This window comes from Talpa occidentalis, unplaced genomic scaffold (assembly GCF_014898055.3).
Source record: "Talpa occidentalis isolate TD23 unplaced genomic scaffold, MPIMG_talOcc4v2.1 talOcc4.9, whole genome shotgun sequence".
Classification (NCBI taxonomy): Eukaryota; Metazoa; Chordata; class Mammalia; order Eulipotyphla; family Talpidae; genus Talpa; species Talpa occidentalis.
In genome coordinates this window covers 116,881,076-116,898,283 of record NW_023605305.1, presented here as the reverse complement: position 1 = coordinate 116,898,283, position 17,208 = coordinate 116,881,076, and the positions used below count along the sequence as shown (strand labels likewise).

Sequence of the window (17,208 nt, the reverse complement as noted above, 5' to 3'; positions counted from 1 at the left end):
TACAAGGGAAGGGGAAATGAGGAAATGTACAGCTCAGGGAGAAAATAGGGAAATAAAATCTTTCTGGGGAAAGGATGTCCTGAGCTAATTCCATACAGGCTCTGTGGACTCCACCCCCCAACAGTTCCAGCCCCCCTTTTCTCACAGCCCATCGCAAGACCACATCCCTCAGCCCCCTGGCCCCAGCTCCCGCTCCAACAGCCTCCAACTGACAGCCCTGCTCACCAAGGCCCAGTCCCGGGCGCCCGAGCCCAGCCTCAGCGCCCCTCGGCCTCCCTGCTCCAGCAGCCCCGCTGGACCCGCCTCTCGGGCGGCGCCTACCCTGTGTGGGCACAGCTGCACGGCCCTGGGCACTGAGTGACCACCGTGTGGCTGGATGAGCCGGGGCCGCAGCGCGCCCCCATCCAGCTCCCCGCTGTCTCCAAAGGGCAGGAGACGGGGCAGCGGCCACCTCTCCCCTGCTGTGCGGAAGAGGCAACGCAGACCAAGCTCGCTCTGTCACGAGCTGTACGAGCTCAGTCAGCGGAACGTGACCTCGCATGAGAGAAGGAGGAGAACGGCAGCGGGCTTGGCGCCCTCCCCGCGGCCCCGGGGCCGTCTGGGGACACCAGCGTGGACAGGCGGGAGCCCAGGGCCCTGTCCTCTGGGCCGGAGAGCTCACCTTAGAGCAAAGCTAATCCTCTCTCTGGTTTCAGAATCCCGCTGCACACAACATAAAACCCAGAGTCCTCGCGCGGCCTGGAGCCGTCCGCACGTCCTCGGCCTCGCCCTTGGGGCCTGAAGCTGTCTCGTCTCCAGCTGCGCTGGGGCAGCGCTCCTGTTCACCCCAGGGCCTTTGCACCCCAGGGCCTCTCCCCTGAAAGGCTCTTCCCCAGCCCGCCCTCCCGACTTCTTCCCTTCCTTCACGGCCAGCTGGCTTTCCCAAGGAAGCCCGGGCCCGCCCTGTCCAGAACTGCGGTGACTGACCGAGGGTCTGTCCTCCCAGCCGGTGACCACCGGCCACAGGGCCATTGAGTCCTTGGAAAGGGTCCGGCGTGACTGAGCCTGTCATGTGAATGAACTTTAATCATGCGGCGCCTGCTTCCTGGCCCGCTGGCCGCCACCCCCGGCCACTGCACCCCGAGCCTGGCGTTTCCCAGTCTGCCTTGCCAGTAGCGCCGCGGCCCTGCGGTCCCTGCATGACCAGGGGGCCCCCCAGCTGTCAGCCCAGGGGACAAGCAGGCGGCCCGTGAGCCAGAGAGCAAGACAGAGACAGAGACAGAAGCAGAGGCGAGACAGACGCACGAGATGGGGCGGTCACAGCCCGCGGCTCCTTGTGGAGGGCAGAGGAGGTGGGTCTGGGCAGCAGGAGCCGGCGGGGCCCCGGGCGGGCGGCGTGTGGAGAGCCTGGCCGCGGCCGGCACACCCGGTGCAGACACGCGTGGGGCACCCCGCAGTGAGGTGACGCAGACACAGACAGAATCACTCTCGGGGCCGTTTCTAAGTCGTTACGTTTTATTTGAAAGATCTGTCAGACTCGGGGTCGCCGAGGATGAGGAGCAGCTTTCTCATGAAATGCTTGGAGGCGGCGGTTCTCAGCCTGGGAGCTCGACCATCCTGTTCACGCTGGAGATTCTCTCGATTCTTGGCAGGAAGGAGGGGGGGGTGCCGGGAGCCAGGGGATGGGGCCCGGGGGACGCCTGGCTGAACCCCCAGCGAGCCTGCTGTGCTCTGCCGCCGTGGCTGCACCCCAGCCCTAGGGTCCCACAGGCCGACCGGGGGCAGATCCACTCCCAGAGGCCTCGTGAGTGCGGGGATCTGGGGTTCCCGCTCACCGAAGTGTGGACAACAGCCCGATGTGAAATGCGGGCGTGGAGGGCGGGCCCCGGCCCCAGCACGTCCCGAGCGCACCGGGCGGCCCGGGCAGGGCAGCGGACGCCCGGCCTCAGTCGGCAGAGGCGATGCGAGGAGAGTGTCAGAGCGGGCCTGGGGGAGCCGGGCCGCGGGCGGGGACGGCGGCCAGAGCTGGCTCCGGCCTCCGCTGTAGCACCGTTAGCGTGTTCATTAGCTCTATGTTAGCACCTGTGCAGGCAGAACCACAAACCATCCAGACATTTTAAACAAGGGGGCGTGGGCGGGGGTGGGGGCGGGGGGCGGCTCTGCGGGGCCGGACTCAGATCACCAGGTCCTTGTTGACGTCCTCTGCAAGGAGACGGCCAGTCAGGCGCGCGGAGACCCGCCGCCCCACCCGCGCCGGCGAGCCAGGAAGTGGGCGACAGGGGCGCGTCCCCCCGGCCGGGGCCTGGCCCCGCCGCTCCCCACGCCCCCCTCCCTCTGGGTGCCGGCCAGCCCCAGAACAGCTGGCGCCGGAGCCAGCGCTGCTGGAGGAAGGGGAACGGGGCAGCAGGAGGCCGGAGGCTGCCGGGGAGCCGCGGGCACAGCGGGAGCTAAGTGGGCAGGGGCGGGCGGGGCGGGCACTCACGCTCCTTGATGCCGAAGCAGCCGGCCCACTCGTCCAGGGCGATGTACTTGTCGCTGTCCAGGTCGCAGGTCTCGAAAAAGCGGGTGGTGCAGTGCTCCATGGGGATGAGGGGAGCGCGCAGGGGGGCCAGCTCCGTGTGGGACAGGTACCTGTGGGGTGCGGACGGGCGTTCAGCGCTGCCCCCGCTGAGCCTCAGTTTCCCCTCCCCTTGGGGGAAGAGCTGGCCGGCTGCCGGGGCCCCTCTGCTGAGTCCAGCCCCACACCGAGCCTGCGTGGCTTCCTCGTGGCCAAGGGTGGGCCCCGGAACCCCCGCGGCCGGTCAGTTTTGCACGGCACAGGGTGCATGAGCGCGGGGTCATCGTGCTCCCGCGGGGTCCAGGCGAGACACGGAGATGCTGCCGCTGCTGCCTGGGGGCGGGGTAGGGCCGGCCTCCCCCCAGAGCCTGGACTTTGCAGAGGGCCCTGAGTCCCCTCCCTCTGCCCTCACTGCGCCGCTGGCCTCGAGCCCAGAGTGCATGGGCCAGTGTCCCTTCCTTCCCCAGGGGGCTGCAACATGACTCGGACTGTCCCTGCAGCCTGCCCCCCGCGCAGGAAAGGCCTGGCTGTGTCTCTGACCGGAAGCTGCAGGCTCCCCTCCCCTGGACACCCCTGGGAGGACAGGCCCCCCATCACAGGCACAGACCGGCCAGATCCCAGCCTGGGAGAGATGCGGCCGGGAGTTTCCCAGGCTCAGGAGGCCCCGGCCACCAGCACCAGGGGGGGCAGGCCAGGCACGCCAGCTGGACAGAGCAAGGCCAGCCTCTGGGGGAGCCCTGGGCCCCACGCAGCCGTCTCACCCGTCCACGGGGTGCTGGTCCAGCTGGCCGAACTGCCAGTGCACGGGGAAGATGTACATGTTGTAGTTCTTCTCGAAGTCCCGGGCCAGCAGCTCCACGGGGTGGTCGCCCGCCTCCAGGCGCTTCTCGTTCTCGTGGATCTTCTTCACCTGCGGGGGAGGGCCACAGGGTCCAGAGACGGCCGGCACGGTGCCCGCAGATTGGAGCCAGCGAGGGGCGGCGAGGACCGGCCCAGCTCCCGCCCACTGGCCCAGACCAGGCCGGGCGCCGGGGTCTTCCTGGCGGGGCCTTGTGGGCACCCCTCCGGGCCTGCCTGGGGTCCGGGATCTGTTTGCTCGATGCTCCCGGGCTCGACCCACTGTGGTGGGAGCCAGGCTGCGGGCCACCTGGGGCCCCTCAGCGTGCCAGGGCCTGAACAGGGTGGCACGGGCGGCGAGGAGGGGCTGTAGGGGTCCCGCTCAGGGCCCGGCACTGCTTGGGGGAGGCGACACTCACCCGCAGCTTCTGCTTCTCGGTCAGCAGGCTGTTGCCCTCGTCCCGTTCATACAGCGTGACCAGCACGTTCTTGAGCCAGTCCCGCATGCGCAGGGGGAACTCGGTCAGCTCGGAGTCCAGGCAGGGGGGGATGTCTAGGCCGGAAGCACAGGTGCTCAGCTGGACCCACCTGCCCCTCCCGCGCCACCGCCAGCGGGGACCTGGGCCGGCCGCCTGGCCTCTAGTCCACGGTGCCCTCAGACTCGGTGGACGGGGGCCGTGTGGAGAGCACACGCCAGCTCCGCGAGGGAGGGCTCCCCAGGGACCCCACTTGGATGGTGGCCCCGGTCCCCCGCTGATGACACCGCGGGGGGCCAGAAGGTGGGGCCAGGAAATGGCCTCCATCCACCGGCCCAGCGGGGGCACCAGCCTCCAGAAACCTTCAGCGATGCTGACCCCGTCCACCCGCGAGTGGGCTTGCCCAGGTGGCCGTGGTCAGAGGGGTGGCCGGGAGCCTTGCTGGTGTGTGGCTGGGTGCGGGGCCGATCCGGCCCGGCCCTTGGGGAGCCCCGTCTGTGGTAAGGACACCTCCCTCCTCGCCAGTGCAGGGGACCTGACTGCTTCTGGGAGAGGCCGCAGTGAGGCGTGTGGGGAACAGCCAGGGCATGAGGGGCCTGGGGACGGGAGACTGACGCTTGCCCCGCTTTCAAGCATGCGATCCAAAAGTTGTAAGGCGCCTTTACAGGCCCAGAGGGGCTTGGCGCGGAGGGTCCGCCTGGGCTGATGGGCGGTCTGGATGCAGGCCAGAGGCTCCAGAGACGCCTGGGCCTCGCGCTGTCCGGGGGTCGGGGGCGTTCCCTGAGCACCTGCGCGGGGTGGCAGGGCCGGCGAGGGCCTGGGACTCACATTTGCAGGGCCCGATGTAGTCCAGGTGCAGCTTGTGGCCTTTCTTGGTGCCCTCCAGGGTGCACTTGGTGGCAAAGAAGTGGCAGGAGGAGTCGAAGGTCTTGTTGTCATTGCTGCAAACCTGCCAGCAAAGCAGAGACCCCCTCATTCCAGGAGCCCTGCTCTGCGAACCCCACTCCAGAGCCCTCCCCAAGGCAGTCCTGCCATCCCAGAGATGGGGACCTGAGCCAGTGGGAGAGGGGGTTGGGGGGCACTGGACAGGAACCCTCCCTGGGCCCCCAGGCCTGCGTGCAGCCTGCCCAGTGTCCCTGCTGGCCCCTGCCCAGAGGCAGGTGGCGGGGGACAGACCACGTGAGCAGGACAGACTGGAGCCAGGGCAGGGGAGTTAGGCCCCCTGTGAGCCGGCGGCTGGTGGCAGGGAGGTCCTGCACCTCCTTAAATGCTCCACCCATGACAGAGGTGCCCCCCATGCCAGGGCAGCTTTAAAGCAACCTGGGGTGCATTGGACTTATGCTTTCCTGTGGGGATCTGGAATTGGGGTACACTCTAGGCAGGGGTACCGAGTGACTAGCCCCCAGTTAAAACCTCAGGTGCTGAATATCCAGGGGGCTGCTGGTCAGGAATATCGCTGGCCCGTGAGGCCTCCGTGCTGGGGGGAGTGGGCAGATGCATCTGGGGGGTCTCCCCTCCCTGTGCCTTGCGCCCTATGACCCAGCCGTGCACCTTTAGCAGGTCACGTCACCCCCTAGCAGCAAGGACAGGTATGTGTGTGACGTGAGCCCTCCAGCTCCCAGGGCCCAGGACACCGTGGGCTGAGCCGGGGCTGGACCAGGCGGGGCACTAAGTGAGGAGCGGAGGAGAGCCTGCAGCTGACGGCCAGGGCACACGCTTAGTACTGCGTGTGTCACCGCGAAGGAGCACTCCCGGGCACCGGCAACGGGGAGGGGCCGGGGAGCAGGGGAGGAAAGAGTGGACAGTGATGCTCGAACGTGACACCCTGAGGATAAGGTGTACTGGGGAGAGACTGAAGATGGGGAATCCAGACAGTGGACTGTGCACTAATGCGGGTACCGGATTTGCTGCCCCAACTAGGCTACCACTGGCACAGCGGCTGGCAGAACTGGTGCTCAGCGCAGCTTTGCTTGGATGGATGATTCGATGTGTGGACGGGCAGGTTGCAAATGGGTGGGTAGATGGCGGGTGGCTGGAGGATGGGTGGACGGATGTGCCAGTGGATGGTGGGATGGATGTCGGGCGGGGGAGTGGGTGGGTGGATAAGTCCTGACGGAGTCAGAACGAACAGGTTTGAAGGACTTTTTTCTAATACCACGTGTCGGGTGGTACCAAGAACCAGACATTCGCCAACAATGCCCCAAACAAGGCTGTGGGGTCAGTCTGTTTCCTTGCCCCCTGCATGGGAGGGGCGCAGCCACCGAGCCAGATGTCACGGCTCCGGAGCTGGGCGTGGCCTCATCCTGGAGTCTGACCCGTGGTTTTGGACCTGACGCGTGGCCAGAGGCGCGAAGCAGTGCCTGGTGCGGCTCTTGAGTCCCACAGGGGGCGGGAGCCAGTGCACTGGAGAGATGGGGGGCAGATGGGCTTCACCCGCCCGCCTCCTGTCTGCTGCGCCCTGGCGTGAGGGACGGCTGGGCTCGGGCTGCCCCGCCCCGCCCGCAGGCAGCTCTGCTCTGAAGGTCAGGGCCCGAGACCTGCCCCCCACTCTCACCTTCTCAAACTCGCCGACGGGGGCGGGGCAGCTGGTGGGGTCCTGGCACACGCACATGGGGGTGTTGTTCTCGTCCAGCTCGCATACCTTGCCGTGCTTGCAGTGGTGGTTCTGGCAGGGGTCTGTGGGGGCACGGCGGGACGTTAGCCCCCCTGGCTGGGACACGGCCCGGCCGCTCCAGACGCCTTCTCAGCGGGGGCCTCTGCCCGGCTCCGGCTTTGGGCCACCCAGAGCACCCCCCTTCTCTTCTGCTGAGCTCAGCGGTCGGCATTTAGGGGAGCCGTCTGCTTGGTCTGGGGTTTAGAGCTTTGGCCTGAGGTCGGAGTCAGGCACACTTTGGGGACCCGGGGCCTCGGACTGGACCTGGCACACAGGTGCCCCGTGGTGAGCCCTGAGGGGAGCCACGGGTGCTCTCGGCTGTCCCTGACCAGAGGGAGGCATTTCTGGATTCTCCGGTGACTTTCTGGAATGACTTGGGAAGGCTGTTGCCATGGAAGCAGGGGGCTGGGGGCCCCACAGAGCTGGCTTGAGAGGCTGTGGAGGACGCGCCGGACAGCCCAGACTGAACAATGGGGCCGGACAGCGCCGGATGGGCGGGTGTGCGGGAAGGAACTGGAGCCAGAGACGCCCCCGCCCCAGCAGGACCGGGGATCTGCAGGACGAGGCCTGCGCTGGCCTCCCTGACCCAGATCCGGCCTTGAGTCATCCTTTAAAGGATGCACCCTGCTGGGCAGGCGCCCAGAGCCCTCTGCTGCTTCTCAACCACCCCCGCAGCTGTGAGTTAGAGAGGAGACTGCGGGTCAGGAGGGAGCGAGTGTCCATTGGCAGGGAGCGGTCAGGTGCAGACCGTGGCTGGTTGCCCCCCAGAGGGCATGTGGCCAGTCTCCTGTGGGCTGGAGATGCCAGGCCACGTGGGGGCATGGGACCCAGTCAGCGCTCTGTCCCTGGCACTAACTTGGTGGGGGTCCTGGCCTTACTTCTCCCAGCTGGGTTAAGCAGCTAAGGAGTGGGGCCCAGGCGTGCGGCGGGCCCGGGGCAGAGCCAGGCAGGAGCGCAGCCGGTGACGGTGACTGGCCCTATGGGGACGTGAAGCCAGACTTCGGCAGCCAGAGAAGGGAGGGACAGCAGGAGGCCTTGGCCACCAGAGGCCCTGCCCTCTCGCCTGCTCTGGAGACGTGTCCTGGTCTCCAGGGGACCGAGGCCGCAGAGTGAAGCCTTCCGGTCAACACCGTGCACCTGCGGGGAGGCCCCAGCCTGAGCTTCCTGGAGGGAACGTGAGTGGCGCAGGGCAGGGGGCAGCATGGGGCCAGGGGGCAGAGCTGGGAGGGAGGTAGATCCTGACGGGGGCAGAGCCGGGCTGGGGCAGGGACCTACTTTCGGCCACCACCTCCTCTTCGGCTTCCTCGACACCTTCTTCGAATTCTCCTACTTCTACCTGCACGGGATTGGCCCCCACGGGCACCTAGGAGGAGGGAGAAGGAGTCAAAGGTCCTCCCATCGCAGAGCTGGCAGAAAGGGGTGAGGATGTGGGAAGGTGACAGGCAACTGGGAGAGGGTGCTGCCCAGGTCAGGAGCCCAGGAAACCAGCTGACCCTACAGACCCTGTGGCGTTGTGGTGCCTGCAGTCTCGAGGCCCCATGGTGTCTGGGCAAAAGCAGGACTGAGCCCCCCACCAGCCCCCCAGAGCAGCTCCCCGGGACCTGTGTGTCTGGCCGCAGGTGATTATGTGCGAGACGTCATCCCACAGCTTCAAACAGAAAGCTTGTCAAAATCCCTGCCCCAACAGCAGCCTTCCGTGGAAGGTTCCAGAAGCTTCAGGAGGCTGTTGTGTGGCTCTGGGACTCACACCGGGGAGGGGCAGAGGCTGTTCCCACCCATCCCCCGGAGCCAGGGCCAGGCTTCAGGGCCACCTCCCACCTACCTCAGCCACCTCGGCCACGGTTTCTTCCACCACCTCGGTCTCGTCAGGCAGGGCTTCCTGCTGCTGCGGGGAGAGCGAGGCGCCCGGGTCAGGGCCAGCCCTCCCTGCCCGGACACTAGCGCCAGGGCTGGGGGCAGCTTAGCGGAGACCCCAGGCTGTGCTTAGGGACCCTGTGGTGGCAGGTGGGGGCGAGGAGCCGAGAGGTCCAGGCACTCCCTCGAGTTTATGTGGGAAAAGCCTCCCCGCTTTCCCACACGCGTGCAGTGAGGGGCCAGATCGGCAGCCCCCGCAGACGGGGCATCAGACCCCGGGCGGCCACGAGCTGCGCCAACAGCACCAGGTGTGCTGTTATCACTGGGACTGGGGTGTCAGCTCGAGGGGGGGGCAGCATGTAACTCTGGGCCCGGCAGCTGGGGTGCCTGGGGAGGAAGGGGGACCGCCCCACCCCCGCCCGGCGGCCTGAGCGCCGTCTCCTCTCCCGGGAGGCTGGACAAGTTTCCTGCCCCTCCCTCAGTTCCTCCTCCCTCTGCTCCAGGCTCTGGTTCCTCCTCTCTCCATCCGGGGCCTGCCCGCCTGGCCCAGACGCGGCCTGGGACCTGGGTTCGGACCTTTCAGACCTTTGTGGCGCAACCTCTCATGATGTGCGAACGGTGGGCAGACCCGTCCGGCCCCCAGAGCTGCCCTGTGCTGTCCTCCCATGGCCTCTGGGCACCAGCATCTCCCCTGATCCTACCCCCTCGGTCCTAGTGTAGCCTGCTGCTGCACCCCTCGCGCCCTGCGGGGGGACAGCCTGTGCCTCCGTGGTGACCCAGCACCATCCCCACCTTGAACTCCTCCGAACACAGGTCACCTCCTTCAGAAGCACCCCTTGTCCTTTTGGGGAGCTCCCCAGCTCACAAGCCCCCTTCCTGGAAGATGGAGACCTGCCTTCTCTGGGGCCTCCACCCAAAGGTGCTCACCCAATCTGTCTCCTGACTTGCCACTTAAAGAACAGGTCATCTGACACCCAAGTCCCCACGGGCAGCTCCCCTCCCCTGGGCTCACGGCTGGGGGGCGGCCACCCAGCGCTGGTGCAGGGCGGTACTCACAGGGGCGGCCAGGGCCCTGCCGGCCAGGCAGAGCACGAAGAAGATCCAGGCCCTCATGGTGCGGGGTCCCTGGGGGTCGCGTGAGTGGCGGAGAAATGCTGTGGGGCACATGGGAGATGCGTTGGTGACAGCGAGACCCGGGGGCCCGTCTAGCTGCCCTGTGAGGAGCCCCCCGGCTAGGGGCTGAGATCCCACCAGGAGGCCGGCAGCTGGCGTCCGGCGAGTGCTGTGGCCCTGGTGCTTGTTTTCTGCCCACGACGCAGGGACGCAAGCGCCACTCGGGCTGCACAGGCCCCTGCGCCTGGGTTTTCAGTCATTTAAGGAGGGGAGGGGAGGTGCTGACAGGTCTGGGCTTGGCCCCGCCCTTGCGGCCCTTCAGCGCCTGGGCCCCTGGGGCCACTTCTCCCAGACCTCCAAACTGTGCTCCCCAACACCCCTCCCCTTGTCCTGCCTGCCCCTGCCCCCTTAACCAGGGAACTTACGGGCCCAGGAGACAATGAGATAAACATCCCAGACAAAGAACAATAGTCTTGGAGCACTGCCAGTGTCCTGGGGAGGGTGGGGGGCGGGCAGCTTCCTCGCAGGACCCGCAGGCCTCCCCTGCGGCCCCTGGGAAGCTGGCCAAAGACTGTCCGTGCCCTCCTCCCCCTCACAGCTGAGGGGTGCTGGCACAGATCCGGGCAGCTCCCCCCGTCGGGGTCAGCCTCCCTGTCCACATGCCCAGCTTGCCCCCCCTTCTCTGGAAAGGGCTCCCCGCAGGGCCCGGAACCCCGTTCTCCACTCCCTAAACTTTTGGGGTGGGTGCTGCGGCCGCCAGGCTCCCTGAAGGAGTTTGCTGACAGCCGGCTGGGCAGGCTCCACTCACAAGGTGGTCGTATTGCATCAGGTGCCGGCACCTCCATGGGGACAAGGGTGGGAGACCCGGGGTTGGGGCTGCCTCAGAGTGCAGGCTGCGCCCCCCTGACCAGGCCTAGGCCTGCCCAGCCGCCTGTCCTGCCTCGCCTGCTGGTAGCACCCCCCACTCTGCCGCCATCGCCATCCCCGCAGGAGCGGGGAAGGCAGGAGCTCTGTGCCTCATGGGGTCTGCAGTCAAGAGGTCGCCAGGCCTTCCCGCAGCATCCAGCCCCGTCCTGTGGGGGCACGAAATCCTGTGGTGGAGTGGGGAGGGCCTCGTCCGGGTGGTGTGCAGAGGCCAGCGTGGGGCATCCAGAAAGACAAGGGCCACAGGGCCTCCCAGGAGGGGTCTGCCCCGGCCCTGTTCCCAGGGGCAGGTGTAGGGGCACCAGCAGGTCTGAGCCCGCAGACCCCGGCCAGGCCGCCCTGGGGAGCCGTGGGTGCAGCCGGGTCTGGCAGGCACAAGGGGCCGTGCCATCCCTGGCCTCTGACCCAGACAAGGGGGACACACCACCTGGCATAAAGGGCCCAGCCAGCGAGGCTCCCGTGCGCCCCTGTTCAGGATCCGAACCCCACTGGGGCGTGGGGCGCCGGTCAGTCCCCCAGCACAGGTGAGAAGGGGGCCCAGCGCCGAGGCAGCCAGGAGTGGGTGGCAAAGAGGCCGGTGGCCCCCCACCTCCCGCGTTGTGCCCTTGGCGGCACCCCTGCCTGGCGCACCCCTGAGGGCCCTGGCCAGGCGCCCGGGGGAGGAGGAGACTGTTTCTCTTGGCTGGGTGGTCGAGGCACAGACAGCCCCCCCGCGCCCCCAGTTCTGGACTCGGCGTCCCTTCCTTGGCCTTTATTTGCTCTGGAGGTGGCTGAATCCGTCCTGGCTGCCAGCGGCCCCGGCCGAGGTCACGGCTGGCTCTTGGAAGGACTCGGGCATGGAAAAGTACCACCGGCCCCGCTGGCACAAAGGGGCCCCTGCACACATGAAAGGTCTCTCTGGACTCTCCCTGGGCACGGGGTGCCGCTGGCAGAGCTGGGGGTGGGGGCCTCAGAATTTACACCGCGGTCTTGGAATCTTAGACCGAAGAGCAGGAAACCCAGAACCCACGGGGCGGGCAAGTCCCACGGGCAGCACCGGCCACACGGCCACAGAGCCGGCTGGGCATGGCCTCTCGCTGGCGTCCAGCACGTGGCTCGTGGCTCCCATTGCATAGGCGGGTGGTCAGGCAGAGGCGCAGCTCCCGTCCTGCCCTGCCCCCAGCAACTGACAACCCGCGGGGCTCAGCCCGCCCTGGCCTCAGACTCCCCTCTGTACCCCAAGAGGACAGGGTGCCCCACGAGCATGTGGGGAGCCCTGCAGTCGCAGAATCTCCTTCCCCAGCAGAGTCAGGGCAAGAACGCCAGGCTCCCTGCGCCCAGCGCCCGTGGGACAAAGGAGACCCCACCCCCAGGGACACCATCGCCTCCAGAGGCCACGGAGGCAGAGACGGCTGCCCTTGTGGGCCCTGCCCAAGCCGAGCGCCTCCCCGCTGTCTGCGCGAGACCCCCAAGCCCAGGGCAGGGCAGCAGAGCTGCGTTCCCGGTAAACCAGCCCTGAGCCAGGGAGACGCGGCAGGGCGGAGCGGGCGCCACTGCCCCAGGGACAGATGCAGCCGGGACCCCCCGTGGCTCCTGGCTCCCTTGCAAAGCTGTGGGGCCCCCCGCCCCCAACCCACTGACCCAGTCCTGCCCTCCCGAGCAGGCGCAGACCAAGCCTTTGAGCACCCCCGCTTGCCTTGGCCCTCGGCCTTGGGGGCGGTCAGCGTGTTTGGGCAACCCAGAGCCCCCGCGTCCGAAGCTGGACGCCGCCTGCTGAGGCCACACAGGCTTGCTGGAGAGGAACTCCGTCCCCCTGAGCCTGGAGCTCGGACTGCACGGCCGAGGCCCCCGAGGAGGGGGGGTTGGGGGGACACAGGGTGGGCACTAGGGGCTTTGTGAGTGGGTGTGGTCACGTGCATCTGAAGAGGGGTGACCCCGTACCCCTAAGTCACAGGCAGTCTTGTAAACCAATGTGACCTCAGCAGAAAGTAACCTTAAGTTCGGTGCCACGTCTCGGAGCGGCAGCCTTGGCCCCCAGCCTCTCTCCCGGGCTCCCCCTAGGGGTGGCTGCAAGCGAGGGGCCGAGAAACAGCAGCAAGTGTCCGGGCTGCCCCGCCCCCAAGGAGCAAATACGTGGCATCTCCGCCGCCCCCACCGTGCTGGGGCAGGCGCGACGGGACGGCCGGCCCCCAGGTCCAGGCCCTCCTGCCGAATGGCGTCTCAACGGGGCCCTCGCTCGGCCTCCAGGCTTCGAGGCTGCGGGCAGAGGGAATCGGCTCCCTCGGGGCCACGCAGCAAGCCTGCGGCCGAGCTCCACGGTGGTCTGTCGACGGCTGACCTGGCCCTGCTTCACTGCCCCGCTCAGTCTGTGGCCCTGACGCCATGACGGCGCCGCTGACCAGAGCGGCCCCCAGGGAGCAGGGCGAACAGCCCGTGCCTGCGAGAGCCCCTTCCCGGGGGCCCCGGGCAGGCTGCGGCTTGCTGGCCGCTGCTCTGAGCTCGGGGTCGGGCTGGGTCCAGGCCTCGCTGTGGAGGACGGCCTGGCCCCCTGGCGGAAGCCCCTCCAGCCTGCCCCACCTCCCTCCAGGAGGCAGGGACGGGCCAGCAGCTGCAGCCGCCTCCAGGCCAACCTCTGCCCAAAGACAGCCTGAGGGCTGGGCGGGGAAATAGTAGCCAGACTCCTAGCGGTCTCAGGCCTCAACTGGCTGTGCGACCTGGGGGAGCTGCCCCCGCTGGCCTGGGGGCGAGGCGGGTCCTTGGCCCTGACCTTTCCCCTCTCCTACCTGTGGCCACGTCTCAGGGAACAGCAGGCGCCAAGGCTGAGCAAGCCCAGACTGTTAAGGCTTCGCGCCCAGACCCTGGCCCTCCCCACTCCCCCGCCTTTCCAAAGAGGGGGCGGGACATGCACCACCCCCACCCCCCCTGCAACGGCAAGCCTCAGGGCAGCCTCTGAGGCTTGCGTGGCAGGACTCTGCCCTGCGGGGACGCCTGCCCGCTCACTGCCCACTCGGCGGGCCGGGAACCCAGGCCCAGTGGGCAGGGCTTCCCCTGTGGCTCTGCGGTCCAGGCCAGGTTCTCCCCGCGGGAGGGGCGCCCTCCCGGGAGCTCTGGAGCCCACCCTGTCCCATAGTGTACCCTGCTGACCCCTGCAGCCCGCCGGCTGCACTGCTATGGACCCCAGAAGCTGGAGGGGCCAGGCCCCCCCCCATCCCCACCTCGCTGGGGCAGGGCCTCTCTCCACACCCCTGGAGGGCTGCCCTGGCCCCTGGGATCTCAGAGGGAGATGCCCAGTGCCCTGGGGGCAGGGGTGGACCTGAGGCTCGGTCCCTTCCCCGACCTTGGGGCACTTAGGCCTTAGGCCAGGACTGTCCTGTGTCTGGGGCGACCCCCTGAGCTTGCTGAAGGTTCAGGGTCCCTCCTGGCCAGCCCCAGCCCCAAGAGGAGGTTACCATGGCAACCACATTCCTCCTGGCTGAGTCATGCCAGAGCTTCGTGGGTGGGGCCTGGAGTCTGTGGCTCCATCCCTCCTCCAGGCCCCCCTCCACCCCTCTGGGCTGTCGATGTGGCAGCCTCTGCAGAGCTCGCTCCTCCCCGTGGGACCCGGTCGTCCAGCGTCCATTCAAGGCTGTGGACGCCACTCTACTCTGTCTCTGTTTCTCTAGCTCTGTCTGTCTCTGTGCCCCCCTGGACAAGCACAGCGTGCCTCCTACATAGACTACGGGCCTGCAGATGCCTTGGAGCCGTTCGAAGGCCTGTCCAGAGTTCTCATTGTAGAAAGGACCTTCCTTTGAAAGTTCCAGGTGACCTCAGGCACCCGAAGTCTGATCCTCTTGCTGTGGGGTGCCCTGAGGGCCGACTCTCTCGTTGTGGGGTGCCCCGAGGTCCCACCCTCATGCTGTGGGGACGGGAGCTGCGCCAGGCACTTACCTAGGATAGGGCGCTGTCTGGCCCTGCAGCCTCTGCGCCTCCCTCACCCCTGAGGGCAGAGACCCTGGAGATCAGTGGCTCCAGCCTGCAGCCTCCCCTTGCACTGAGTGCTCTGCCCGGGGGCGTCTGGGGCTTCCTGGCGGCCTGCCTCTCCCAGGCCCCTTCACCGGTCCTGCGGGCTTCCAGGGAGCCCGCCCACCGGCTGTCTGAATAAACCCTGCACCCCAAAAGGCTTCGCACCCACCGAGGGTGGGTTGGGGTCTGAGAAGGTCTCCCGGACCCTCCCCTACCCCCCTCTCAGCCCCTCCACCTCCTTAGGGCCCCCCAGAGCCAGATAAGCGGAGGCAGATGGGACAGGGCGGCCCAGCCTGTGTGCGTGGGCCCAGAGTCCGCGGGTGCGTGTGCACACGTGTGCGTGTATGCAGGTGTGTGCGGGGGGGGGTCTCCGAGGAACAGCAGCCCCCCACCCCCACCCCGTGTCCAGACACCGAGTTGTCACTCTGGCAAAGTCAGGAAACGGCCGGGCCGGGCCAGCCCAGACACTGGTGCCCGAGGGGCAGCTGTCCACCCCGCGCTGGCTCCGTATCCCGGGGAGGGGAGGCTGCCCGCGAGCCGAGAGAGCAGAGGGGGTGGGCAGCGCCCCCTGAGGACCCACAGGCGCAGGGAGCCCCCGGGGCTGCATGCCCGCGAGGCCGCCACCCTGCATCCTCCCAAAGTGCAGTGGCGGCCAGCCCTCTGGCCAGGGACCGCTGGAGCGGCCTCCCTCGCCATGGTCCGCGGTCCGGAGGGTGCGCGGCGGTGGGGGCTGCGCCGAGGGCGGGCGGGCCGGGCATACCTGGGCTGTGGCAGGAGGCGGCGGCGGCAGCTGCGCTGAGGACTGTCTGGAGAGCTGCAGGGAGTGAGGCTTTAGAGACAGGAAACCACCGCGCGGGCTGGGCCTGTCTCCCCTCCCGCCCGCCCCCTCGCTGCCTCCTCCCCGCCCCCTCCCCACAGCCAGGCCGCCTGGCCTCCAGCCCTCTCCCTCTCTCGCTGTGGGCCGTCCCGACCAGGGGCCCAGCCCCGCCCGCCTCATGGACTCGGGCTGCTGCCCGAACAGACTCCCGGAGTGCCAGGCCTGGAAAGGCCCAGGCACCCCCAGAACAGCATCCTTCTTGTTCAGTGGGGCTGGGGCGCAGACTGGCCAAGTCCCTGGCACTAGGCCTTGTTGTGACAGGCAGACACGGGGCAGGAGTGTAGGGGGGCCAGGCTGGGACTCCCTGTGTGCAGACAGGACATGGAGCCCGGCCACGGTGCGGGACGTGGCTTTGGAGCCACTCCAGTGGCCAGCTCACAGGTCCAGCAGAATGTGGAGGGGCCCTGCCTTCAGCGAGGCAGAGGTCAGCAGCCCAGGCCCCTGGCACCATCACAATGACCCCCGAAGTCTCTGATTAGCGTTTGTGCAGGAGGAGCAGAGGTCGGGGCCAAGTCACTTGTCCAAGATGACCTGGAGAAAGGGCTGTGGGTGGGGGTGCTGCGTCCACCTGGCCCCACCCCCCGCCTGGCCTGGCGTCTGGGCTCCCCACCCACTTGAGCAGGGCAGACTGAGTTTATCGCGGTGTCCAGAGGCTCGGCCTCGGGTGGAGCAGGCAGGGAGGGCTCCTGAAGGAGGTGGCTCTTGAAGCGTCCAGTGGGCCTCATGTGGGGGATTGCGAGGCCACTCAGGAGCACCCTGCGAGTGGCTCTGTCTCCCCTGCCATCCTCCTCCTCCCCGCCCTCCCTGCTCCAGCGACACCCCTGCCTTTCAGCCCTCGGCACCCCGAAGTCCCAGCCCCGGGCCCTCTGCTCCTGGCCTGCCCGCTGCGGGCTCACCGCCCACCTGGTTTGCCTGGGCCTGGTCCTCTCACTCCCCAGCCCCATGCCAGGCCGTGTCCGGCCCCCGGCTCCTGCTCTGGCAGGGCTCTGCGCTTCGCCCGAGAGGGTGTCTTCAGCAGCCGCCGGGAGCAGTGCCCAGCACTGGCCTTCAAGAGACCCTCAAGCCTAAGAAACTGAAGTTTAAGGTGTGGACATCTGTGCACACTTGTGAACCCGTCCCCTGGGGCTCCCAAAGGAACGTGTCCGGAGCCCCGCAGGCCCCCTGCCTGGAGCTCGGGGCGCTGAGCGTCCCCTGGGACCCTGGCCCCGCCGCTCGGACACATGCGCTCACAGGTTTCGCACCCGGACGCAGGCGTCGCCGGTCAATGCAGACTTCAGGCTTCTCTTGGGGAAGGAAGGTGGGGGCTCTGGCAGGGAGCGCGGGGGGCGAGCCAGGCCAGCTCCCCTCCCAGAAGTTACGCTGCGGGGTGGGTGTCTCGGTAAGAGCTCCCCGGAGCCTCTGAAATGGGGCAATGCTGACCTAGGAGAGGCGGCCCCCCCAGGCCCCCGAAGGGCTTTGGAGGAAGGAGAGGCGGGGCGGGGCGGCCCTGTTCCCAGACGCTGCCCCTGAGCACATCGGCCCTGCGCACACCTTCCCGTCTGTCATGGACGGGACGTACAGAGTGACACAGCACCCACCTCCGACGGCGCACCTCCTGCACGAGTCCTGCTCTGACTCGGCGCACCTCCAACCCTCAGCCCCGCCACGTGACCTTTAGGACGTGGGGTGACCGTGACCTGCTGTTGCCAACGTGGCGGTGGGCCCTCCCGGCTGCCCAGGCCCCGCCCCAGGAGAACCAGCTTTAAGGGACTCCAGAGCCCTGCCCCCATGCTCCCTCCAGGGTGAGCTGCTGGCCCTGCTCTCTGCTGGCTGGGAGTGTGGTCACCCCCACCCGCCCCGCGCCCGCCCCGCAGCCTCAGGCCTCGGGTGCCCAGGGCGGCCTGGTGCCCTCCCCCAGGCTGGCAGCTCTCCTGCTGGGATCAGATAACGAGCTGAAAGGAGAGGTAACCAGGGCGGA

The 17,208-nt window shown here is 68.1% G+C and overlaps 1 protein-coding gene across 3 annotated transcripts; it reads right to left on the bottom strand.

Annotated features, from left to right (window-relative positions):
• Positions 1-1,472: 1,472 nt before the first annotated feature.
• On the bottom strand, positions 1,473-15,222 carry SPARC (secreted protein acidic and cysteine rich). 3 transcript variants are annotated; one of them, XM_037499011.2, is made up of 10 exons: positions 15,135-15,222; positions 9,413-9,510; positions 8,325-8,387; positions 7,778-7,865; positions 6,404-6,525; positions 4,678-4,798; positions 3,793-3,926; positions 3,298-3,446; positions 2,462-2,610; positions 1,473-2,181 (listed from the first exon to the last, which is right to left on the bottom strand). In XM_037499011.2, exons 2-10 carry the CDS (start codon positions 9,467-9,469, stop codon positions 2,153-2,155), a joined length of 912 nt encoding a protein of 303 aa, XP_037354908.1. In that variant the 5' UTR covers positions 9,470-9,510; positions 15,135-15,222; the 3' UTR covers positions 1,473-2,152. The 3 variants fall into 3 exon arrangements, with proteins under 3 accessions (XP_037354908.1, XP_037354910.1, XP_037354909.1); XM_037499013.2 differs by having other exon boundaries at positions 8,325-8,384; XM_037499012.2 differs by lacking the exon at positions 15,135-15,222 and adding an exon at positions 13,156-13,207.
• Between the last annotated feature and the right edge of the window lie 1,986 nt (positions 15,223-17,208).

What these genes read in the sequence shown, in the direction of transcription:
- SPARC (XM_037499011.2), bottom strand. Translation starts at nt 9,469, where the DNA reads ATGAGGGCCTGGATCTTCTTCGTGCTCTGCCTGGCCGGCAGGGCCCTG. An exon ending in AGAGGAGGTGGTGGCCGAAA is followed by an intron (nt 6,526 to 7,777) that starts GTAGGTCCCTGC and finishes GTGCCCCCACAG; the next exon opens with ACCCCTGCCAGAACCACCAC. An exon ending in CTGCTTCGGCATCAAGGAGC is followed by an intron (nt 2,182 to 2,461) that starts GTGAGTGCCCGC and finishes GTCTCCTTGCAG; the next exon opens with AGGACGTCAACAAGGACCTG.